Source organism: Pelophylax lessonae, assembly GCF_965119305.1.
Source record: "Pelophylax lessonae genome assembly, chromosome: 10".
NCBI classification, from domain to species: Eukaryota; Metazoa; Chordata; class Amphibia; order Anura; family Ranidae; genus Pelophylax; species Pelophylax lessonae.
The window spans coordinates 125,515,845-125,542,780 of record NC_138777.1 but is presented as its reverse complement, the minus strand read 5'-3'; the positions used below and the strand labels follow the sequence as shown (position 1 = coordinate 125,542,780).

At 42.8% G+C, this 26,936-nt stretch overlaps 1 protein-coding gene across 1 annotated transcript in view; it reads left to right on the top strand.

Moving 5' to 3' along the window:
* MMP2 (matrix metallopeptidase 2) overlaps positions 1 to 26,936 on the top strand; it is a 317,663-nt gene that overhangs the window by 89,842 nt on the left and 200,885 nt on the right. The window contains exon 6 of the mRNA XM_082270399.1: positions 20,315 to 20,488. Coding sequence (XP_082126525.1) covers positions 20,315 to 20,488 — 174 coding nt within the window. The remainder of the gene's footprint in view (positions 1 to 20,314; positions 20,489 to 26,936) is intronic.

The window sequence follows — 26,936 nt, the reverse complement described above, 5'->3', positions numbered from 1 at the left end:
TCTTTGGATCATCTTGCATACTCTATTTGGGACTTGTGTTTTCACTTTTGGGATTAATCATTTCACTTTTATTTTTGGACTCTATTTATATGCTATTCACTTTACGCATTTGATATTTAATATTGTTCATTATATTATATGTTGCAGTTTACATGTGATATATGTTCACTTTTTAGCGCTACACTATTTGTATATTTATAGGTTTATGATCACTGTCTGTTGATCAGTGTAAGCAGCTTTTATCTTATCACACATTTCTTATTATTTTCACTTGTTTTTTAGCACAGAATTTTTTCCCTTTTGTTTTACACACACAGTATACACACACAGACACACTATACGCACATAGACACACAGTATACAAGCACACACACAAAACACAATATACACATACATACAGTATACACAGACACACAGTATATATACACACACACACACAATATACAGACACGCAGTATACACACAAACACAGAATACACAGACACACAGTATACACACAAACAGACACTCACAGACACACAGTACACACACAAACAGTATACACAAACTGGCACACAGTACACACACACATACAGTATACACACACAGACACACAATATACACAGACACAGTATACACATACAGACACACAGTATACATACACAACATACACACACACACAGACACACCGTAAACACAGACATATCAGACAGTATACATACACACACACACACACACACACACCAACAGTATGCAAATACAGTATACAGGCACACAAAACACAATATACACATACATACAGTATACACAGACACACAGTATACACACGCACACACACACACACACACACACAATATACAGACACGCAGTATACACACAAACACAGAATACACAGACACACAGTACACACACACACACACACACACACACACACACACACACACACACACAAACAGTATACACAAACTGGCACTCAGTACACACACACAGACACACAATATACACAGACACAGTATACACATACAGACACACAGTATACATACACAACATACACACACACAGACACACCTGAAACACAGACATATCAGACAGTATACACACACACACACACTCAGTAGACACACGGTATAAACACACATAGTATACATACACACACACACCAACAGTATGCAAATACAGTATACAGGCACACAACATACACTCTCACACACACACGGTACACACACATGGTATACACACACGGTATACACACAGACACAGAGTACATACACACACACAGTATACACACAAACACAGTATACACACACACAGACACACAGTATAAACACACGGACACATTATACACGCAGACACACCATATATACACACAGACACACAGTATACACACAGACACACACACCACAGTATACACAGACATACAGTATACACCCACAGACACAAAGTACACACATACACAAAACAGTATAAACACACACACACACACACACACACACACACACACAGTATACACATAAACAAGTTTTCACACACTATACACACACATGATATACACACAATATACACACAGTATACACACACACATACAGAGCATACAGACACACAATATACACACACGCACACAGTATACACACACAGTATACACATACACACAACAGTACACATACACAAACAGTATACTCACACAGAAACAGTATACCCACACAGAAACAGCATACACACACACACACACAGTAGATGCACACACACAGACACAGTATACACACACAGACACAGAGTATACACACTAGGGATCGACCGATTATAGGCACCACCGATATGCACTTTACCCGATATATCGTAATCGGCCCCTGAGGTTACCGATATTGCCAATATTTTGGGAAAGTGCTGTACTGGAGTGATGCCTGCAGCTAGAGGCATGACCCCAGTACCGGTGTCCATAGCCGACGGTCGGCTGTCTTGTAATGACAACCGATGCGGCAAAGCCGCTCGGCTGTCATTACAAGGAGTGGGAGGGGACACCCCCCGTCCCACGGCTCGCCCGGGTCTCCAGTCCCAACGGGAGACCTGGGCATCCTACCTGCACGGCCGCCGAAGACCCGATCAAAGCCACATTCGGCTGTGATCGGGTCTCCATGTAAAAAACCCGAAAGTGATCTCATGACATCACTTCCGGCGCCACATTAAAAAAACTGACAGCATTCAAAACAGCCAAACCTGGCGTTTTGAATGCTTTTCAGTGCCAAGGAGGGGTTTGGGGTCTTTTAGACCCCCCAGATCCCTCCACAAGGAGTACCTGTAAAAAAAAAAAAAATACATTTTTTTTACATGTCCGAAAATATCAGCCGATATCGGCTGATACCGATATCTGATGACCAAAATATCGGTATCGGCATTAAAAAAACAATATCGGTCGATCACTAATACACACACACACACACACACACACACACACACACACACACACACACACACACACACACACACACACACACACACTATACATACACACACAGTATACACACGCAGACACACAATGTATACACACAATGACATAGTATATACACACAGTATACACACACAAACACACACACATATATATACACCAGCACTTTTCATTTAAAAATAAGCCCGATCCAACACACTGCTGATGCCCCCATCTTCTGGCATGCTGGTACTTGTAGTGCCCCAGCAGCGCACATACATTGGATGTGGTAATGCAGGAGAGACGGAGGCTGTGCCAGTGTAGTGGTGAGCAGAAAATTAGTAGGAAGGTGCAATAGAGATTGGGGGAGACATTCTTCTTCTTACAGAAGCAGTGCACTTCCCCTCACACAGAAAATCGATCTAACAGCCTCAGAGACAGGAGGAGCCTTGCTAATGGAAACACAGCCTCCCCCTCCTCCTGCTCACCAGAGTAAGCACTGACAAGAATCCATTTAGTTCAGCTCAGCTAGCTCCCCTTCTTCCAGCAGGCTGCAGCTAGGGTTGCCAGATCTGCTTCCAAAAAATAGCGGACAAGCGGGGTGGGGGGGGCTGGGTTAAGTAGTAAAAAAAAAAATGTACAATTAAATTATATATTTTCTTACAAACATTTTAACACGTATTAAAATAATCACTTCAAAACTTTACTTAAAATTCAAAACATAAAATATATTTTATGTAAATAATTAAATTACATTTTACTTTGCTGTCGTGTGTATTTTTTATTTGACTGCGCAGCTTCGATCAATTTTTTGTGTTTAACCACATCCATACCGGCGCATAGTAATATGACGCCGGCAGGATGGCTTTACCGTTCCGGGCGGCCGTCATATGACGTCTGCCCGCTCTAGCTGCTACTGCGCGCCCAGGGGGCGCGCAGCGCGGCGATCAGGGGTGAGGCTCGTCCCTCGGACATAGCCCATCCCTGATCAAGGTAAACAGCCAATAGAAATTGGCTGTTTACCATGTGATCGGCTGTGTCAGTCACAGCCGATCACATGAGCGGCTCCAGCACGAGCCGCTCGTTCTCTCTGCAATGCGCGCCCCCGGGGGCGCGCAGAGCAGCGATCGGGGACGAGGCTCGTCCCTCGGACAGAGTCGATCTCCGATCTAGGTAAAGAGCCAATGAAATTGGCTCTTTACCACGTGACCGGCTGTGTCCAATCACAGCCGGTCACAAATGTCAACAGAGAACACGGTAACTAGCTGTCACCGTGTTCTCCTCCTCACACACTGATCCTGTGTGAGGAAGAGAGTGTGGTAACAGCTAGTTACCAAATACAGTGCACCCCAAACACACTGATTGCCCCCCCCCCCCAATAAAGAGTACCTGTCACTAGCCCATCAAAGTACCCGAGTACCTGTCACCAGCCCATCAGGTACTCTGATGACAGGTACTCGGGTACTCTGATGGGCTGGTGACAGGTACTCGGGTACTCTGATGACAGGTACTCGGGTACTCTGATGACAGGTACTCGGGTACTCTGATGACGGGTACGCGGGTACTCTGATGACGGGTACTCGGGTACTCTGATGGGCTGGTGACAGGTACTCGGGTACTCTGATGACAGGTACTCGGGTACTCTGATGACAGGTACTCGGGTACTCTGATGGGCTGGTGACAGGTACTTGGGTACTCTGATGACAGGTACTCGGGTACTCTGATGACAGGTACTCGGGTACTCTGATGACAGGTATTTGGGTACTCTGATGACAGGTACTCGGGTACTCTGATGACAGGTATTTGGGTACTCTGATGACAGGTACTCGGGTACTCTGATGACAGGTACTCGGGTACTCTGATGACAGGTACTCGGGTACTCTGATGACAGGTACTCGGGTACTCTGATGACAGGTATTTGGGTACTCTGATGACAGGTACTCGGGTACTCTGATGACAGGTACTTGGGTACTCTGATGACAGGTACTCGGGTACTCTGATGACAGGTACTCGGGTACTCTGATGACAGGTACTCGGGTACTCTGATGACAGGTACTCGGGTACTCTGATGACAGGTATTTGGGTACTCTGATGACAGGTACTCGGGTACTCTGATGACAGATACTCGGGTACTCTGATGACAGGTACGCAGGTACTCTGATGACAGGTACTCGGGTAATCTGATGACAGGTACTCGGGTACTCTGATGACGGATACTCGGGTACTCTGATGACAGGTACTCGGATACTTTGATTACCTGTCAACGGAGTACCCGTCATCAGAGTACCTGAGTACCTGTCACCTACCCATCAGAGTACCCGAGTACCTTCCACCTGCTCATCAGAGTACCTGACGCCTGAAGTACCCGAGTACTTGCCGCCTGCTCATCAGTACCCATCACTACTCATCAGTACTCATCAGTACCTATCACGTATCAGTACTGATCATCAGTACCCATCAGTACAGTATCACCTATCAGTATCAGTACTACTCATCAGTACCTATCACCTGCCTGTCACCTGCCCATCAGAGTACCCGAGTACCTGTCACCTGCCTATCGGAGTACCCGAGTACCTGCCACCTGCTCATCAGTACCAGAGTACCTGTCACCTGCCTGTCACCTGCCCAACAAAGTACCCGAGTACCTGTCACCCTTCATACAGCCACCATGTCCAAGTCCAAAAAGGTTTATATACGTCCTCCGTTTAAACCTAAATACCGGTGTTATGGCAGCAGATAGCTGCCATAACCCTGGTATTTTTTTAAACGGTGGACGGTTGGCTTTCCGATAAGGGTGGTCCCAGCGGCGGATTCGCCGTGGGTTCACCCTTCCGGGATGGCGGAAGAGGTGCCCCCCCCCCTCCCACCGCGTCCGGTCCTTTTCCCCGCTTACCGGACCCGCCGACAGCGGGGAAAACGATCCGGTCCCGGATCCTCAAGGACAGGATGTCGAGTGAGGGCAAGCTTGCCCTCACTTGACTCTATGGTCTTGGAGGACCGGAGCTACGGAAAATGTTGTTGCCTAGCAACCGGTTTAAATGTCCTTTTTTTTTTTTTTTTTCATTTTATATAATAATTTTTTTTTTTTTTTTCTATCTTTTAGTGTACTTGTGAGATCTGAGGACTTTTTGACCCCAGATCTCACAAAAAGAGGTCCTGTCGTGCCTTTTTCTATTACTAGTAATGTTTACATTTCTTGTAATAGAAATAAAAAATGATCAATTTTTTTTTTTTTGTTACACGGTGTAAAAATAAAAAATAATAAATAAAATAAATAGTAAAAAAAAAAAAAAAAAAAAAAATTAAAGCTCCCTGTCCCCGTTAGCTCACGCGCAGAAGCGACGCATATGGAAACCCCGCCCACATATGTAAACGGTGTTCAAACCACACATGTGAGGTATCGCCGCGATCGTTAGAGCAAGGGGAATAATTTGAGCCCTAGACCTCCTCTGTAACTCAAAGATGGCAACCTGTAGAAATTTTTAAATTGTCGCCTATGGGGATTTTTAAGTACCAAAGTTTGTCGCCATTCCGTGAGCGTGCGCAATTTTGAAACATGACATGTTGGGTATCTATTTACTCGGCGTAACATTATCTTTCACATTATGGAAAAAAATTGGGCTAACTTTACTGGTTTCTTATTTTTTAATTAAAAAAAGTGAATTTTTTCCAAAAAAATTGCGTTTGGAAGACCGCTGCGCAAATACGGTGTGATAAAAAATATTGCAATAATCTCCACTTTAATCTCTAGGGTCTCTGCTAAAAAAAAATATATAATGTTTGGGGGTTCTAAGCAGTTTTCTAGCAAAACAACTGATTTTAGCTTGTAAACACCAAATGTCAAAAATAGGCCTAGGCAAGTGGCTAGGATGCATGATGATGCGCCTTGGATGTTAGGCCCCTCTATATGGCTAGGCTGTGAAAAAGTCTCACACGTGTGGTATTGCCATACTCAGGAGGAGTGGCAGAATGTATTTTGGGGTGTCATTTTTGCTGTGTACATGCTATGTGTTAGGAATATCCTATAAATTGACAACTTTGTGTAAAAAAAAAAAAGTTTTTATTTTTTTCCCACATTTTCCAAAAACTTGTGGAAAAAAATGACATGTTCAAAGGACCCATAATGCCTCATAGAATATACGTTGGAGTGTTTGCTTTCCAAAATGGGGTCATTTTGTGGACTTTTCCATTGTATTGGTGCTCTAGGGCCTTGAAAAGTGTGATAGGTAGTAAGAAAGTTTTATGTGTATTTATGCTCCTAAAACGCCTTATGGTGCTACTTGGACGTGGAGTCTCTTTTTGTGGCCAGGCTGTGTAAAAGGCTCACACATGTGGTATCACCATACTCAGAAGGAGTAACAGAATGAATTTTGGGGAGTCATTTTTGCTGTGTACATGCTATGTGTTAGAAATAGCTTATAAATTGACAACGTTTTGGGAAAAAAAAGAAAACAAAATTTTTTTCTTCATTTTCCCAAGAATTGTGGGAAAAAATTATAACTTCAAAAAACTCACCATGCCTCTTACTAAATACCTTGGACTGTCTACTTTACAAAAAGGGGTCATTTGGGGGGTATTTGTACTGTCCTGACATTTCAGGGCCTCAAGAAAGGAGATAGGCCGTCAGTACATCTGGTGTGATCAATTTTCAGTAATTGGTACCTTCGCTTCTAGACTCAATAACTTTCACACAGACTAAATAATATACACTAATTCGGGTTAATTTTACCAGAGATATGTAGCAGTATAAATTTTGGCCCAAATGTATGAAGAAAAATTAGTTTTTTGCAAAATTGTATAATAGAAACTAAAAAAAAGTGTTTTTTTTTTCAAAATTTTTGCTATTTTTTTGCTTATATCACGAAGAAAAAAAAAAAACCCAGTTGTGATCAAATACCACCAAAAGAAAGCTCTATTTGTGTGAAAAAAATGATAAAAATTTTGTTTGGTTACAGTGTAGCATGACTGAGCAATTGTCATTCAAAGTGTGAGAGTGCTGAAAGCTGAAAATTGGTCTGGGAAGGAAGGGGGTCTAACTGCTCTGTATGGAAGTGGTTAAGGAATAATCCTTTAATTTCAGTACAACGTTGAGAAATAATAAAAAATATACAAAGTTCACTTCGAACTGATGGTACAAGCAGTCGGTTACGTTCGTCAGTCCACAAATTTCCCATGGCGCTGAAAATTCGTTCAACGTTTGCATTTGATACCGGAACTGATGCACAATACTGGAACGGTTTCAGTAAACTCAGAGCTGACTCTTTCTTGAAAAAGTACATACACTTTTCAAGGGATGAATCACCCTGCAGATGAACATAAACTTCTAAGGCAGAAATTTAATCGAAGAGAGTGTTGGGTGGAAGTTCTTCTCGCCATGGTGATAATAACCAGCTGTTCGTCATTTCTTCTAAAGTTGGAGGATTATTGCGATCAATTAGATTGAAACAACTTAGCGTCTCATATGTCCACTATTTTTTTTCACAAAATAGTGAACATAATGTGAAAAAAGTAGACTGACCAATCAAATAGTGGACACCTGGTGTAAGGCATATGTGCAACACTGGCAGCTTTAGCTGCAGCCCCTCCCATACGGCATGCTGTGTACACTCCTCCTTCTCCTGTCCTTCAGCAGTTGGCATCTCCTGCTCTGAAGTCAAATAAGGCACGTTAAGGAAGGGGCAGTGTGTTCCTATTGGCTGGGGAGGCAGTGGGGATGCAGAGCAGCTATAGCCTTGGGATTTGTACAGCAAGGGGAGGTCAGTAACTGACATTTCAGGGACAGATGCAAAAAAGCACAGATTTTCAATTAACCGCTTAAAGAACAGCCGCCGCAGATATACTGCGGCAGGCTGGCTCTCCTGCGCAAACTGGCATACCTGTATGGTGGCTCGCAGGAGCGGGTCTCTGTAGTAACGTCACTGGTTCACCCAAAAGTGTCAAAAATGTCAATTAGGGGTCCGAACTGTCCGCTGCAATGTTGCAGTCCCGCTAATATAAATAAATAAAAATGACATAAATCTTTCCCCTAGTTTGTAGATACGACAACTGTTGTGCAAACCAATCAAAATACACTTATTAGGATTTTTTTTTTTACCAAAAATATGTAACAAAATACAAATTAGCCAAAAATAATGAAAAAATTTGATTTCTAATTTTTTTTCCGGGAATGTTATATAGCAGAAAGTGAAAAATACTACTTTTGTTCAGAATTGTCACATTTATTTGCTTATAGCGCATAATCAAAGAAATGCAGAGGTGATCAAATACCCCCAAAAGAAAGCCCTGTTTGTGGGGGAAAAAAGGGCGTCAATTTTATTTGAATACAGCATCGCACGACCACGCAGTTGTCAGTTAAAAATAACGCAGTGCCGAATCACAAAAAATGACCTGGTCATTAAGAGGGCAAATTCTTCCAGTCCAGAAGTGGTTAAAGAGCTGCCTCTGCCTCCCCTCTCAAAATTCCACCTGGGTCTGATGGACCCAGAGGAACTTATGGTAGGACCTGCCATTTTTTAGACAGAGGGTTCTTTTGGTGGTGTTTAATCAGCACTTTCTTTTGCTATATAAAACGAAAAAGGTCCAAAAATTGACAAAAAAAAAAACATTTTCTTACTTTCGGTCATAACATTTTGCAAATAAATAATCTTTCAGAAATTGAGGTCAACATGTATTCTGCCACATTTCTACCCATACCAGTGTGTATTATTTAGCTTTAAATAATAAAAATAGTGCAGCGCTAGAAACACATGAATTTAAATTGATACATAAAATTGATAATTATATCATAAATAGGGTAATGTGTCATCATGAATAAATGATAGTCCCAAAGAAGCAGCGATCCAAAGAAAGATAAGCCATAAGATCACTCAAGAAGAAAGGGGTGACTTAATAAAGGATGGAATCAACACACTTCACACCCCAGGTGAGATAGGAATCTCCTTACCAGAACACTATGACCACTAAGTGATAGGTGGTCAAACAGGCATCAGATCATAAAAGCATGGGAAGCTGCATGGGGGTCCACGATAACATCACCAACAATCAAGTAAAAACAATCCTCAGATGCTCACAGAGATGTATCCATGAAGAGCAGCAGTCATGTGTAAAAAGAAAAAGTGCTCCGTTAGTGCACAGCAGTCTGTGCATTAACAGATAACACTTTTATTAAAACATACACTGCATTACACTCACATTTCAGAAGTGGCCATCAGGCATTCAGAACATCTCAGGGGGATTGCCGTGGCGTTCCTGTGGGCTCCGTCCCGGCTTCCTGGAGAGATGAAGAGATTTTTCTTTTTTCTTTTTTTTATTATTTAGCTTGTGTGCAATTCATAGAGTTTACAAACTATGGTATATACTGTATGTTTGAAACTTGATTAGTCCTGGTATACTGACTGCTTATTTAATTTCTTGAGGCCCTAATATGTCAGGACAGTACAAGTCCCCCCTATATGACCCCTTTTTTGGATTTTTTGGGAAATTAAAATAAATAAAAAAAATTTTTTTCCACAAAGTTGTAAATTGGTAAGGTATATCTCACGAACAATATAGGCATACTTACAATTACACCCCAAAACACATTCTGCTATTCTGTGTATGAGGATACTACATGTGTGAAACTTTCACAGCTTAGATGCATATTAGAGCCCAAAATCCAAGGAAAACTCTCACGCGTTTCAGGGGCATAAATTACTACCACCTATCCCATTTTGGAGGCCCTGGAACGCCAGGACAATGAAAATACCCACAAAATTACCCAATTTTGGAAAGCAAACACTTCAAGGTATTTTCTGAAAGGCTTAATGAGTCTTTTGAAAATGTAAGTTGCAAAATGCAGAAAATTAAAATGTATTTTGTTTTAAACAAAGATGCCAATTAATAAGATATTTCCAACACACATCATAGATTTACTTAGAATTACACCCAAAACACACTGCTACTCCTCTCGAGTATGGCAATACCACATGCATGAGACTTTTTCACAGCCTAGCTACATAGAATGCCAAAATCCAAAGAGCACCTTTAGGCATTTCAGAGAATAAATTACTGATATAACTCCTTGACTACCTATCACATTTTTGGAGAACCAGGACAGTGGATAAACCCAAAAAATAACCACATTTTGGAAAGTAAACAACCCAGGGTATTTTTTTTTTTAGAGGCGTGGTGAGTCTTTTGTAGATTACATTTGTTCGTCAGGAGTTTTTGGAAAATGGCAGGACTAATATCACCTGTACGCCTGCAGATTGCAACAAATTTATTGTGGGGAGTCCAAGGGGTTTAAACAGGTGATGAGGAGGCAATACACTGCCTGTCAAGTGCTCTCTGAAGAGCGATCTGAACATGAATGGCTCTTCAGAGAGCATTGGACATGTGAATTAGTCCTTATGGTGACACTGGGACTGGTGTGGCAGTGATCAGGGGCACTGGGACTGGTGTGGCAGTGATTAGGACCATATGACTAATGTGGCAGTGATTAGGCATACTGTGAGTGGGCAGCGGTGATTAGGGATGCTGACTGGTGTGGCATTGATTAGGGGCACTGACTGGCAGCACTAGTTTGGTGACATTGTACTCCTGTTGGAGTGATCACAGAAAATAGTTGGCACTGAAGTACCATGATATCAGAGCAGCCAGCCATGGTATATGATCACTGCCCCATCATTATATTCTAGCAAAGACAAAGCCGCTCAGGTGAGACAACATATCCTGGTGGGAGTCGATTCTGCCATCCAGAAACTTCACTCAAAAGAAAATGACCACACTCAGGATCTTGATGAAAACATTAAAGTATTTATTCCTCACTACAAGTAAAAGTGTAGACAGTACATCATAGGATATGCAAAAGGTTGACGCATTTCACGATACTAAAGATCACTTACTTAGAGAGATTTGGAAATCCCTGTCTCAGCTCCCCAGGGCCCTCTTATGTGTAAGTCACCCTGTGTTTATTAGGGTCACAGGGTGACCAAGAAAATGATAGACCACTACTTAATGGACACTGAAAATATGGTTTGGATTACTTCAAATGGGACAGTAATATTTATCCACTGTATCAGAATGATGGAACATTTTATGAGCTTTGCCTCATAGATTATTGTAGGTAGGAGCCAGACAGTCTGCTACTGGGGTTCCTTGCTAGTGTCTGTTTAATAGGGTGCTCTGTGTTTATACTTAGGATAATGTGTAATGTACTTTGTTTTAGCCTTGTTGCTGACAGTTCAGCCACCCATGCTGGTTTAAGTGCTGAGGTAATTAGCATGGTATTTATGTCATTGCCAGCTAGTAGTTGCTAGAGGGGGGGGGGGAGAGATCACTGTTTGTATTTACACTTGTAATAATGTGTATTGTATGTTATGAGCTTGATGCCGGCAATCTGACCTGGAGTGAGATCCTAATTAATCAAAGCACTGTCTAGGTGTGGCTTTCCATTCACCTATTGTTTGTGTCCAGTTGGCTAGTTCATTAGCTCAGATTAATTATGTTTCTGTGTGCAGTTTGTATTGCTAGGGTAATATGATCAGGAGGGGGATGTCCTCCTGTGGGGTATATATTATATGTGTGTTTGTTCTATAAACATTTCCAGATCTTTTACAAGGTGTTGTTGGCTAGTCTTGTATATTGCGGCGATAATATCTGATATCTATGTTGAAGACTGGAGCAAGAGGTATACTGACAGAAGCACACTGTGGGTCAGTTCTGTTGCACCCTGTACCCGGATATGAGATCATACAACATGAGGTGCACTTATTGGAGGACGTACCTGTACTTCCTCCCATATTGAAACTTGTCCCACCCGACCACATATATACAGTGGTCTGATTAAATGGTTTCAATGAACATGTCCAAACCACCACCAGGATTCAAGATTGGGATAGCAGACTTCGGTCACCCCATCGGAGACGATGACCTGGCATCAGAGTTCCAGGGGATGTTGCGGATCGCCCTTTCAGCAATCCCCAAGACTGTGTGAGTGTGGATCAATACCTGGAAAAGAGGCAGCAGATCCGGGGGGAGATCTGGAATGGAGCCCTCCAGGTCGCTGGTATACACCAGGGCAGGTGCTTTCCAACCCCAGGGCAACGGGCCAGTGACCAAAGGGAGTTGGGGATGCCATTCCTGGGACAGCGGCCCCAGGAGCAATGGGTGTCCGAGTTGGATAGGCTGGCCCAGCAGGAGATTGAGCTGGACAATCAGTATCAGGCTCCGCAATGGCACACAGAGAGGGAATATTTAGGAAAGACAACAGAATGCTCTCAGGAGGGATATGACTTTGGCGGCCCTTGATTGCTGTGGGAGAGCTTTACAGATGTGTTTGTGTTAGGCCATGAAGGGCAACCTACCCTTGAGGACTTGCGAGAAAGACTATGCTCGATCTTGCAGTGGTCTCAGAGCTTAAACCTGATCTGGAATACTTGCTAAGGAAAGAACCGCATCTGCAAAGGGCATACAGGGAACTGCTAGAACACGTTCAGCAGCATGCCCCAGAATCAGCAGCGGAAACTCCAGAGATTGCCATCCCCAAAGCTGAAGTGCTGACAACAGGGCAGGGCTCTGCTAACTGCTGCCCAGCACCGATAACATCTTCTGGGTCCCACGTATAGGAGATGGTGAACCTCTTTCCCCAGACATCAGTTCCAGGGACTGGGGATTTAATAAACTTTTCTGCTGAGGAAGAAAAACCTGGTGAGCCTCCAGCAGAAGAGGTAGCATCAGGGCAAAATATAACTGAGCTCTGCCTAGCACCAACAGCTGCTTCAACCTTCCTGAGAGAAGCGGCAGACTGCCTTTCTCCCACAACACTGACAGGGACATGGGATTTCCGGTCAGCAGCATCTGTGGAGTAAAAAGAAACTTCTCCAGCTATAGCACTGACAACCGGACAGAGGGTCCAAGACCTCTGCCCTACACTTCCGGCAGTTCTGGAGTGTGAGACGATTAGCGGTCACTCCACAGCAGCAGATCAGGATCCAGGGGGAGAAGGGAGAGGAGGTGTTTGCAGCAGCCAGATGAGGGTAAGGGAGATGGAGCAGCCAGCTCCCCTTCCCAGCAGCAGATGGCACCCCAGAATGAAGCCACCGACCTAGCAGAAGAGTTGGCAACAGAGCAGCATGCTGCTGGCCTCTGCCCCCAACTAACAAATGATGTATTTCTTGTGGTAGTGGATGGAACTGCGGTCTTCACCTCTATATCCCAGGGATGCTGGGCAGTTGGCCCAGATCCCCAACAGCATGAAGGAGTGAGCCCAGCCACCCTGTCTTCTCTCCAGTGGCTGAAAGGACTCCAGGGAGAAGGGCCAGTCCATGCTTCTCCCCAACGGTGGGTATGTTCTACAAGAGAAGCAGAGGTTGGCTGGGTGAGTAACGCTCTGTTTGGGACAATTTATTTGGGGTACTGTGTGTGTACAGTCTTTGGAGGACTGGAAATACGGACTAACTTCGAAGTCAACCCGTCTGGGGTCTCGTCCTGTGTTAGTCTCCTTCCGAAAGGGGAGAAATGTAACGGGAGTCATTTTGGGGGAACCATGGAACTCAGCATACCTTAGAGAGGTTTGGAAATCCCTGTCTCAGCTCCCCAGGTCCCTCTCATGTGTAAGTCAGAGAGTGACCGAGAAAATGATGGACCACTACTTAATGGACACTGAGAATATGGTTTGGATTACTTCAGATGGAACAGTAATATTTATCCCCAATATCCCTAAAGAAATCTAGAATACATTAATTGCACTGTTTTGGAATGATGGAACATCGTATGAGCTTTGCCTCACACTATTGTAGGTAGGAGCCAGACAGTCTGCCACTGGGGTCTCCTGCTATTGTCTGTTTAATAACATGCTCTGTGTTTATACTTAGGATAATGTGTAATGTACTTTGTTTTAGCCTTGTTGCCGGGAGCTCAGCCACCCATGCTGGTTTAAGTGCTGAGTTAATTTGCATGTTAATTATATAATTGCCAGCTAGTATTTGCTGAAGGGGGGAGATTACTGTTTGTATTTATACTTGTAATAATGTGTATTATCAGGAGGGGGATATCCCCCTGTGGGGTATATATTCTGTGTGAGTTTGTTCAATAAACAGTTCAAGATCTTATACAAGTTATTGTCGGTTAGTCTTGTATATTGCGGTAATAATATCTGATATCTATGTTCAAGACTGGAGGAAGCGGTATACTGATTGAAGCACACAAGCACACTGTGGGTCGGTTCTTTCGTACCATGTACCTGGATATGAGATCATACCACAAGTGGCGCACTTCTGGGAGGATGTACCTGTACTTCCTACCAGAATGAAACTTGTCCCACCCATCCACATATATACAGTGGTCTGGTGGTAAATGGATAAAAATGCTGTTCCCAGAAACATAAAAGAACCAAAAAAACAGGGACTGCTAACACGTTGCCACATGGGTCCGGATGGTGGTGAGAGCATTGTGGGATGTGAATGCCAACAGTCTATTCATTGAATAAATTGACAGTTATTATGGATCGCTGCCAGTTGATTCTTCTTTGACACCTCATTGTCACTCCTGTGCGTTGTCCATTTTCAGTGTTTCAGTCCATTCCATTGCATTTACATCCTATGCTTGGGAGTGGCAGCACAAGGATTGTTTGGTTTGGATATTCCAGTGTCATATTGGTCAACTTCCTTTTTAGAGGGTCCTGATTATCAGCACTTGGACTTTTTGTATAAACAGTAGTCATAATATGACTATGCAGTCCTTACTTGATCTACAAGTTAGCTCCAACCAAACTTCCTCAAAATCCAAATACCCCACCCCTAACCTCACAGCTAAAGAAAATCAAGCCTTGAGAGTACTCTCAATAAAATCAAGAAAGCAACTCTCCTGTGCTCAGGTAAATGATGGAAGGGAAGAAAGTGTGTCTTAATCTTTATTGACAGCGCCTAGAGTCTTGCTGCCCTCTCAGGACCATGGGTAGACACAAGTGCTAAAAGACAAAAAAAACAAGAGAAGGGCACACCGACCTAGTGTAATTCCATCAAAAACATTTATTAAAGGATACAATGTATGAGGGGTGGGGCTTGTCAATGAGGGTGGTCCCGATTTACATCTTAAAGAGTATATGAATGTATGGTGGGTCATTTGTTTTTTTGGTTCTGAAGAAGATTCTTCCTTGAAATGCGTTAGCCTAGCCATCACGGACACCATCTGGTCTCCTTGTACCATTGGAGCAGTCCAGCAATCCTTGAGGCGACTTGTCTACATTGTGTTTTGACATGCAGTTTTACTACATGCGTTTGTGAGTATCATGTGTGTCATGTTTTAGCCTATAATAAATGTTTTTAATGGAATTGCACTAGGTCGGTGCGCCCTTCTCTTGTTTTCATTGTCTTATAGAACTCTCCAATACTCATATTGTCAATATCAAACTGGCAGATAAAGAAGGTGGCATAGTTGTCCAGGACAGTTGTCCACTGTCTGATTCATGCACATATTAACTACCCAGAGATCCCATAATAAATTTAACCTCAGAACTCTGTGCTCTCATTGGCCAGGCCAAGAGAGAAGGCAGTATTGATAAGAATGAAGCAGCCTTCCTTATAAGGGATTTCTTTAACACTCCATACTTCTACCATCTTCCTAAAGTGCATAAAGACCCCACCAACCCTCGTGAAAGACCTATTGTGGCCTCCATGTAGAACGTTACCAGTGGCCTGTCCCTGTACATTGATTATTTCTTACAGCCCATAGTTTCATCTTTGCCATCATATATTCGGGACAGTGTGCATCTTCTGGACACTTTCAACCCTATACATGGGAGCAATCTTATTGTTGGGCCCCCCTAGACGTGTGCTCATTGCACATTTTTATCCCATGTGACTTTGGCCCCTTCCTATCCACTGACCCCAACCTCAACGATTGCCACTTGGGAGCAAGTTTATCCTAGAGGCAACCCGCTTCTATCTGGAGCACAACTATTTTGAATTTCAGGGTGACTACTACCTCTAAACAACCGGAACAGCCATGGGAACTTACTTTGCCCCAAGTTATGCAAATCTCACCATGGGGCACTGGGAGCTCCAACATATATGGACCAAGAATCTTTTTGCATATCATCTCGTTTACTATGGGAGGGATATAGACGACATTGGTATCATCTGAGATGGTCCTCAATCGTTAGTTACAGAGTTTGTCCAACACTGCAACTATAACACATTCAGCCTATCCTTTACACATGTGAGTGTTAGTCTTGGATCTGAAACTGGGCTCTGATGACCATCATATCACGAAGAACCATTTTAAGCACACAAGAGGTAATTCATATCTCTATTTTTCTAGTTGCTATCATCCTAAATGGGTTAGAAACATCCTAAAGAGCCAATTTTGTAGTCTTAATCAAAAAAAGGATTATAACGAGCAGAAAAAAATCCTCATCAATACATTTTTAGACAAAGTGTACCCCCCAGAATTGGTGGAGGGAGCCTATTCCAATTACTTGAATTTACCTGCCAAGAAAAAGCAGTCAAAAGGTGGAGCAAGATGCCCAATTTGTGACACAATTCCACAGTCAATTCCGTCAGATGGAGAAAATCATCTCTAAACACTGGTCCATACTCATGGCCCACATCTAAAAAGCACAATTTCCCAGAAACCTGAATTCTCAAACTGGAAAGCCACAAGCATCAAAGGGAAAATTGCTTGAAGCAAGGTCCCTTCTTCTCCCAGACCTAGTGTGAAACCTGGAAATTAATTTGGACATCTCACGAGAATGTATCATTGCAGGAATCTAAAATGTCTCACTTGCAAACACGTCAAGAATGGTCAGAAACATTTCAGGGCAAAACGTTTTCCATCAGTACATTCCAGAGTTGCTCCTCCCAGTTTGTTGTGTATTGCCTCACATGGTAGTGTGGTCTCCTCTACATTGGCAGAACCATCCGCACATTACATGCCAGATTTGGGGAACACAGGAGATTTGTGGAATTGGCTAACCCTAAACACAGTGTAAACCATCATTTTGCAGAACACCACAACTAATCATCTGCAGGCTTACAGGCTTGGGATATTAAATCCATTTCACAGAAACTCCCAGCTGCAGAACGTTTCAAGAGACTCTGGGAAGGAGAGAGTTACTGGATCTTTACCTTTGACTGCCTATCCCCAGGTTATAAAAACATTTTTTAAAGCTCAACTCCAGGAAACATGAAAAAATTCTCCCTCACAGTGAAGCTTAACCCACACTGCAAGGTTAATTGCTTGTTTAGATCAAGGGGTATAGGGGTTAGACATGTGCATGCCGAAAAAATATTTTTCTTTCGTTTTGTTTCGATTCGTTAGTCTAATTATTTAGTTTAGTTAAATTATTTTGTTTAGTTCAATTTGTATTCGGAATTCATATTCGGAATTAGTTTTATGTCTTTTAATTCTCTTAGAATTTTCTGTTTTTGTTATTTTTACGTTAAAAAAAGAGTATATATGGTGAAGCATAGGGGATGGGAAGGAGATAGAGGGTGGATCACCAACTATGCTTCGCCATATATTTTTTGAACACTTTTATTGGCATAGAATTCTTCATCCACATCGATCGATGCGAATGGAGGAATCTGCTATGTTCTTTTTTTTCCTTCAGCCCATGGTCTGAAGGGAAAAAAAAGAACATTGCATGTATGCCCATCATTAGAAGTGGGTGGATGCTGGGAGGTCTAAAGGTGGGCATACAACACACTTTCTGGTATTGTTTTTTTACAGCCAGTGGTCAGCTTTAATGTAAAAGCAATCCTAGCAGATAATTAGCCGCTAGACTGCTTTTACAAGCAGTGGGAGAAGACTACCTCCCTTCTGTCGCCTTCCACGGATTTCTTGGGCTCTCCTGTCCCACCGGGTAACCCGAGACTGCAGCTGGTGGTTCCCTCAGATGACCATAAAGCTGATTGGAGACCAGAATGGCTCCAAACATCTCTATGGCATAAAATAACAGAAGATACAAGCATTTCATGACATTGGTTTCGCCAGATATAAACAGCGCCATTGGGAAATTGGGAAAGCATCTTATCACACCAATCTTGGTGTGGTCAGATGCTTTAAGGGCTAAAGAGTAGAGATCTAGAGTCTAACAGACCCCAATTTTTTGAAAAAAAAGAGTACCTGTCATTACTTATTGCTATCATATTTAAATTCCCTGTGATAACAATAAAAATGAAAAAAAAAAAAAAAATGACAGGGAAGGGAAGGTGTCAAAATGAAATAAAAACGGAAAATAAAACAAACAAACAAAAATAATTCAAGCACTCCTGTCCGCCGCGTTTGCGCGCAAGGGCGAACACAAGCATCGGTCTGGTGTCACATGTAAACAGCAATTGCACCATGCATGTGAGGTATCGCCGCAAACCTCAGATCGAGGGCAGTAATTCTTGCAGTAGACTTCCTCTATAAATAGAGGATAGTTTGTTGCCGCTGCACGGGCGTGCACAATTTTAAAGAATTTCATGTTTGGTATCTATGTACCCAGCATAAGATCATATTTTATATTTTACCAAACAATTTGGCAATACTGTATATAGTGTATTTGTGCATTAAATTTAAAAGTTTTTTTTCTCAAAAAATTGCGTTTAAAAAATCTCTGCGCAAATACCATGTGACAAAGAAAAAAAAATTGCAACACCCACCATTTTGTTCTGTAGGGCCTCTGCTTTAAAAAAATATATAAAGAAATATATAATGTCTGGGGGTTCAAAGTAATTTTCTAGTAAAAAAAAAAATATATGTTTTTGTCATCTTAACAAAAAGTGTCAGAAAAGTCTTGGTCTAGCTTAGGGTGTCTACTTTCCGAAAAGGGGTCATGGGGGGGGGGGGGGGTTGGGTTCTGTACTATCTTGGCATTTCATGGCCTCTGAATCTGTGATGGATAGTAAGGAGTGAAACCCAACAATTTACGCCCTTAGAAAGCCTGAAGGCAGTGACTGGATTTCAGGGTCCTGTACGCAGCTAGACTGCCAAAATGTCTCACACATGGGGTATCCCATACTCAGAAGAAGCAGCAGAATGACTTTTAGGATGAAATTCCACATATACCCATGGAATGCGTGAGCAATATATAATTTCAATGACAACTTTGTGTAACTTTGTTTTTTTTTCAAAAACCTGTGACAAAAAAATGTATTATTCAATGGGCTCAACATGCCTCTCAGGTAATTCCTTGGGGTGTCTACTTTCCAAAAAGGGGTAAATTGGCGGGGGGGGGGGGGGGTTGTACTGCCCTGCCATTTTAGCACTTCAAGAAATGAGATAGGCAGTCAGAAAGTAAAAGCTGCAGCTGCGTAAATTCCAATATATACACCATAGTTTGTAGACGCTATAACTTTTGCGCAACCAATAAACATACGCCTGTTGAGATTTTTTTTTTTTCTCATCAAAGACATGTAGCTAAATACATTTTGGCCTAAATGTAAAATAAAAATGTAGTTTATTGGATATATTTTATATATTATATTTTATAAGAAAAGTAGAAAATGTCATTTTTTTTCTCAATTTTTGTGTTTTTTGTTTTTTTCCCATTAAATAAAAACCCCTGATGTGATCAAATACCACCAAAAGGAAGCTGTATTTGTGAGAAAAAAAAAGGACATACAATTTTGTTTGGTTAAAGCATTGCAGGACTGTGCAATTACACAAATTGCAACAAATGGCCTGGTCATTAAGGGGGTAAAACCTTCTGGTCCAGAAGTGGTTAAAGAACACCCTCTACAGATATCTTTAAAGATTTCAATACTCTTTGGTGCAACACCCATTTGATAAGGACCCATTCTGAATACATAATAATACCTACAGTGATATATTTTCACTAATCTGGTGTATGTACAAATGTACATCTATTATTCAGCTGTAAAAATATTCTTTCGGTAAAGAGAAGTAGAATAAGTGAGCTTTAACAACACTCTTTGTTTCTCTCTTTAGTACTCTTCACATTGGCTGGAAATGCAGATGGAAAACCTTGCAAGTTCCCTTTTAAATTTCAAGGAAACAGCTATGACAGCTGCACAACTGAAGGAAGAAGTGATGGCTATAGATGGTGTGCAACCACAGAAGACTATGACAAGGATAAGACTTATGGATTCTGCCCAGAAACAAGTATGAAATGAAAAGCTTTTTATTGATATTTCTTTATACTATAGAACCATCATTGCTTGTTGCCATGTTGTGCAAATGCCTACTTCTTTACAAAACAGGTGAATTAATTATATATAAAATTATTCCAATACCTATGTGTACACAAGTTTATACACCATCAACATCTTTTAATTCAATAACTATTGTTTCTCCCACTGTAACATTTGCTAGGTTTTAAATAAAGTGATTTGAACAATAAGAACATTCTGAATTGAAGAAATGCTGCTGGTGAAAGCTCACCTATGTTGCTTGTTACAGTGAACTGGTACATTTTCCCAGTGACTGTCCTAAGTGCCGGTTCACACTAGTACGACTTGTCAGGCGACTTGGTCAGCCTGACAAGTCGTGCACTTTCGCAGTCCATTGTGTGGTACAGGAACGGTTCTAATAGGAGCGACACAAGTCGCTCCGACTTAGAAAAAGGGTCCTGTACTACTTCGGGGCGACCTGGAGCGACTTGCATAGACATTCATTTTATGAAGTCCGTGCAAGTCGCGCCGAAGTCGCGGTGCACGCGACTTCACAAGTCGCCCCCGAAGTCGTGCCGCTTCAGTGTGAACCGGCACTGCGAGGCTTCATCAGCCTCATATCAACATAGGTGCAACAAATATCACCTTTGCCCTTAAAGTGGTTGTAAAGGCAGAAGGTTTTTTTTTATCCTAATGCGTTCTATGCATTGAGATTAAAAAAGAAAAAACTTCTGTGTTCAGCAGCCCCTCTCAGCCCCCCTAATACATATCCAGCAATGTTGCAGGAGACACTCGCCTGCCTGGGAAAGAGGGGGCGGAGCCTAGTCATGGCTCCATGTCTGAATGGACACACAGAGCTGCGGCTCAGTTGGGTGCCCACATAGCAAGCTGCTTACTGTGGGGACACTCATCAGAAGGGAGGCAGAAGAGGAACCTGGGAAGAGGAGGATCTGGGCTGCTCTGCAAACCCAACTGCACAGAGCAGGTAAGTATCAAATGTTTGTTATTTTTAAGCAACATAAAAAAAAAAACAAGACTTATTTTTATAACTTTAACTTCTTGCCGACCACCCGCCGCATATATACTGCAGCAGGCTGGCTCGACTGCGCGAATTTGGGGGCACTCCTGGGGGCACTCATCTGCCCACTAGGTAGCGGTGATGCTGATCCATGGGGCCAGTGGCTGCGATTTCCATCGGGCACCTGCGATCACTCCCCGCTGAGAGAGAACGACGGGCAGACCGTTGACTCTGAAATGATCCCAGAGCGCCTGTGAACCTCCTATATAGGAAAAATTGAAGGAGAGAGAGGCGCCTCTAAGTGCAGGTATCCAATTTAATTAAATAAAACGTCAATAGGAACTTACATCAAGGTAAGGGTGGACAAGCACATCTAAGGCGGTGGTGAGAAGTCTGATCCCAGAGAGTCCTTAGTCCTGCAGATCGGTGTCTGGGGCGTCTTTAGCTTCTAGTGGTCTCCATGGGAAGCCAGCTGTCACGGTGATGGAAATCCAACCAGAACAAGGCTTGGGACGCTGCAGGCGCGGGATCGTGACGTCACCAATATGCGACCGGTTTCAGAGCGTTCGTGCTGCGAATGAAACGGCAGCCACGCTCCTTTTTCAAGATATAGGATCACAGGTCTCTGTGTTCATTGCACAAGTCCCTCTCCCAAACAGTTAGAAAACACTCCCCTAGGCTCACACTTAACCCTTTGATTACCACTGGGTTAACCCCCTTCCCTGCCAGTGTCATTATTACAGTAACAGAGCATATTTTTAGCACTGATTATTGTAATGTCACTGGTCCCCCCAAAAGTGTAAAAAATGTCAGTTAGGGGTCCGATCTGTCCGCTGCAATGTCGCAGTCCTGCTAAAAATCGCAGATCGCCGCCATTACTAGTAAAATAAATAAATAAAAATGACCTAAATCTTTCCTCTAGTTTGTAGACGTGAAAACTTTTGCGCAAACCAATCAAAATACGCCTATTGGGATTTATTTTACCAAAAATATGTAGCAGAATACAAATTGGCCTAAAAGGATGAAAACCATTTTTGGGAATGTTATATAGCAGAAAGTGAAAAATATTGTTTTGTTTTTCAGAATTGTCGCTCTTTTTTGTTTATAGTACATAAAAATAAAAATCGCACAGGTACCACCAAAAGAATGGTCTATTTGTTGGAAAAAAAAGACATCAATTTTATTTAGGTACAGCGCTGCACGACTGCGCAATTGTCCGTTAAAGTAATGCAGTGCCAAATCAGAAAAAAATGGCCTGATCATTAAGTGGGCAAATCCTTTCCGGTCCAGAAGTGGTTAACCACTTGTTGTTGATGTCAAGTAGTGAGTGTACAGCTTGTATAACAGTGTCAATTTGCTGTCCCCTCAAAAAACTCAACATACCATCAAGCCAGAACCTTATATCTTGATTCCTGAGGCCTACTCGCAATGGAAGAGAGATGGGCAAAAACAAAGATGCATTCTCATTGTACATTAGTAAACGTCAGGTCTAGGTCCCTCTCCCAATGTCATGGAAAGAATGGCATGTAACCCTCAGAGAGCTTAGACAGGATGGAATTTCTTATAGAAAGAGCGTGACGTAGAAGGGATGGGTCTAGACAAGGGTCCTAGCAGCAGGCAGGGATGTCAAATAGTGTTGGACCTGCATGGCCCTCCAGCAGTCCAATGGGGGTGACACCATCTGCCTAATATTGTCTATAGTAAAAGGGGATAGTATAGGGAAACCCAACAGTTTTCCCAGATAAAATGGCAGACTCTAAATTGATTTGTTTGAAGAAAGGTCTTGAACATATAGTCTGACAAGCTCGGAGTAAAATCTAGTGCACCTATCATTGGTTTATCACCAATCGTGCAAGTGGAGGGGGAGGTTCAGGAAAGGCAGCCAGCCTTATGAAGGACCAAGAGAGTAGTTCCAATCAAAGGATGGGATCTAATGTCTGGAGGTAGTAACACCATTTGCCATGGCAGTGTTTGCAGTGGGGCTGAGGACAATTCTCGTTCCAACCTCACCCATCCCTTCTCTTGAGCATGTTTGATCCAGTCAAGAGTTTGTGTCATATGAACCGCATAATAATATTTGGTGGGGCCTGGGAACCCAATGCCTCCTTGCAATTCCAGGAGGGTCAGAATACGATACGAGATCCATTTTGATATGTTGCCCTATAAAAAATTTAAGAATTCAACCCACACTGTCCGCAGAAAAGTACGTGGAAGCCTCACTGGGAGTGTCTGTAGTACGTACAACAGTCTAGGAAGGACAGTCATCTTCAGGATACTGATTCTTCTGAACCATGTAAAGGCTCATTGGTGCCAGTGCTTTAGTTCTCCTTTGGTCTTCACCAAGCAAGGAAGAAAATTTTCTTTGAAAATATCGGTTATCGAGGGGGTAAGATATATACCCAGATACTTGAGTCTATGACTTGCCCACGTAAATGGAAGGTTACATTTAATTTTCCGAAGCCTGTCTTGGGGTAAATTCACATTCATTACCTCCAACTTTTGTACATTCATTTTGTAATTGGAAAGGGAAGCTTACGTCTTGAGGCCTTCAGTAGATTAGAGATAGTGAGTTTGAGGTTGGTAATGAAAAATAAGTCATCGCGGCATATTCCACTGCCCTATAATGGGCGCACCTACTTTGTAAGCCCCTAATGTCTGGGTTAACCATAATATGAGAGCAAGGGTTCTAAAACCAGAACTAATTTCAGAGTCGAGAGGGGGCAGCCCTGACTAGTCCCGTTGTTCAAGGTGAAGGTGGAAGAGACTGCCTCATTTGCCCTCACTGCCGCTGTTGGCTGGGAGCAAATGGCATCGATTCCATGCACACATGTTGGGACCCAAATCTAGGTACCTCAGCGTCCATCACATAAAAAGCCAACTGACTTGGCTGAATGCTTCCTCCATGTCAGCAGAAATCAGCATCAAAGGAGTAGCCTTCGACCGTGCCATGTGGATCAGATTCAAAGCACGACACATATCATCTCTGGCTTCTCTATTAGGGATAAGGCCCACTTGGTCACAGTGGACCAGCCCAGGTATAACTGAGATAAGGCGAGTAGCCAAGACTTTTGTGAATATCTTAAGTGAGTCATTCAGTAACGATATTGGGTGCATGTAGTGAATCAGCCGGGAGAGAGGCCCTGTACAACAATGCGTTACAAGAGTTGGCCAAGTAGGGGAATAATTGATCTGCAAATGTTAATAGGTCAATGGAAAGCCATCAGGCCCTGTGTCCTTGCCCTTATCCATGGCCTGCAATGCTTCCAGAAGTTCCTCTTTGGTATTTGGGCTCTTCATGGCTTCCCTATATTGGGTGGTCAATTTGGGCATGCCAGACAGGCAGAGGTAGTCGTGAATTGAGGATGAGCACACCTGCAAAGTTGATGATGAACCCAGTTTAGCAAGATTGTAGAGCTTTTCGTAAGAAGACTTGAAGCAGTTAGCAAAGTCTTAAGACCGGAAGAGTTTGTTACCTCATGCAATGCCTGAGCCACGGGTCTACCAGGTTTACCTTCAAACTCGTAGAAGTGACACCTGGAGTGCATGAAGTTCACTTTTACTTTGGTGAGCTAGATAGAGTTAGGAGAATCACGTACATTTTTCAGTTCCATAGCTACATCTCTCGCCAGAGTTCGAATACGATCAAGAAGAGTTTCCTTTTCCTGTCATTTCTGTTTTTTTTTTTTTTAAACATATTTTATTTGAGTTTTGCATATAAAAACAACAGACATGTATTGCATGAGAAATGACAAACCATAATACAAGAAGGAAGAAATATAACCTTTCAAACAGGGGATCCGTAACTAGATCACCATATCAAGAAACAAAGTCCAACGGGTGTTAGGGAGGTGGGGTGAAGGGGGCGGAAGGGTGTAGGGGGGAAGGTGAGGGGGGAGAACAGGGGGGAGGGGGGGAGAATACCTTGGTGATTAATAGTAAAGGCAAACCATAAAACTCGGGTATATTCAATAATTGACACAGGTATCGGGAGATTAAGTATCATCTCAGGTAGGGTTGGGAATGGCCTGGGGGAATGCTTTCAAGAATGAGTTCCATTTAGCCAGGAAATGCTGGGATGGACTGGAACAGAGGTTTGAATCCAGGAGTTCTTTTGCATATAGCTTGGTAAGTTCTTCCATAACGTCCTGTAAGTTTAGGGGGGTGGGGGACTGTCCACTTTTCTACTTTTCTGAGTATTGCCCTCCTGGCTATCATAAGGCTAGTTGCAATCCAGGCCTTTTGGCGGTGCAGAGTTAATGATTGTAGGTGATTCACAGCCAAGGAGGGGCCATGTAAGTTGCCAAAGAGCAGAAGAAGCGGGTTGTTCATTGGGGGCAAGCCTGTAGTGTCAAATAGAAGAGATTGGACCTCGGACCTGAATTTTGTGATAGCAGGGCATGACCAGAGTCTGTGGGCTAACGTAGGTCTATGTAGTCCACACCAGGAACAGGAATGAGCATTGGGCACATCAGCAGAAAAAAAAAAAATGGGGAGTAGGCTCTGTGCATGATCTTCAGCTGCTGCTCTTTCCAAAATTCATTGACAATGAACTTGCAAGTCTTATTATATCCTTGTAAGATAGAGATCCCGAGATTAGGGAGATTGAAGTCCTTGCTCCAAGGAGAGGAAGGGTTGACCCTGTGTCGTGGGCTGCGGAGATCCATGAGAGGTTTGTAAGTGTCCGAGAGCCTAAGTTTCTGTTTCGGCATTAGAACATCTAGCAAAGTGTCCCGATTGCGCTTGAGCAGAGGTGGGCAAAGAGCTGTCGCAAAAAGAAGATGCCTGGTGCAAGTAGATAAAATGGCTTCCAGATATATCATGGGTGGTGCAGAGTTCCGAGTGAGGCCGAGGACGTCCAGAGGTGGGGTCAATAAGTTGGGCAAAATGTGTGAGACCGCTTGAAGGTCAGCGAGAAAAAGCTTGGTATTGCCTGGTTTGAGGGAAAAAGAGGGTGGCCCAAAATGGTCAGGTATTTTGAGTAAAAGGGCAAAAGCTTCAATTGCTTGCAGATTTCTCTCCAGGATATAATAGTGTCTCTCAAAAGAATATTATTTTTAATAGTGGGTGGTAAAGCATATAGAGGGCAATGGAGTAATGCACCCAGGTGGAAAGGGTTGACCATCTGAGATTCCAATGTAAAGTTAGAAAACCTAGATACCCATGTTATCCAAACAATGCCTACTCTTAGTAGGCAAGACAAGTTATACAATCGAATATCTGGGATGTTGGCCCCTCCTTACCGCATGGGCATCTGGAGTTTTTTAAGCGACATGCGCGGGCGTTTGTTGTGCCAAAGAAAGGCTGTAAGAGCTCTATAAATAATCTGAATATCCTTATGTTTAAGGAGGAGAGGAATGGTCTGCATAGGATAGAGCAGTTTTGGGTAGCTAACCATTTTGAATAGGTGACATCTGCCCAGGAG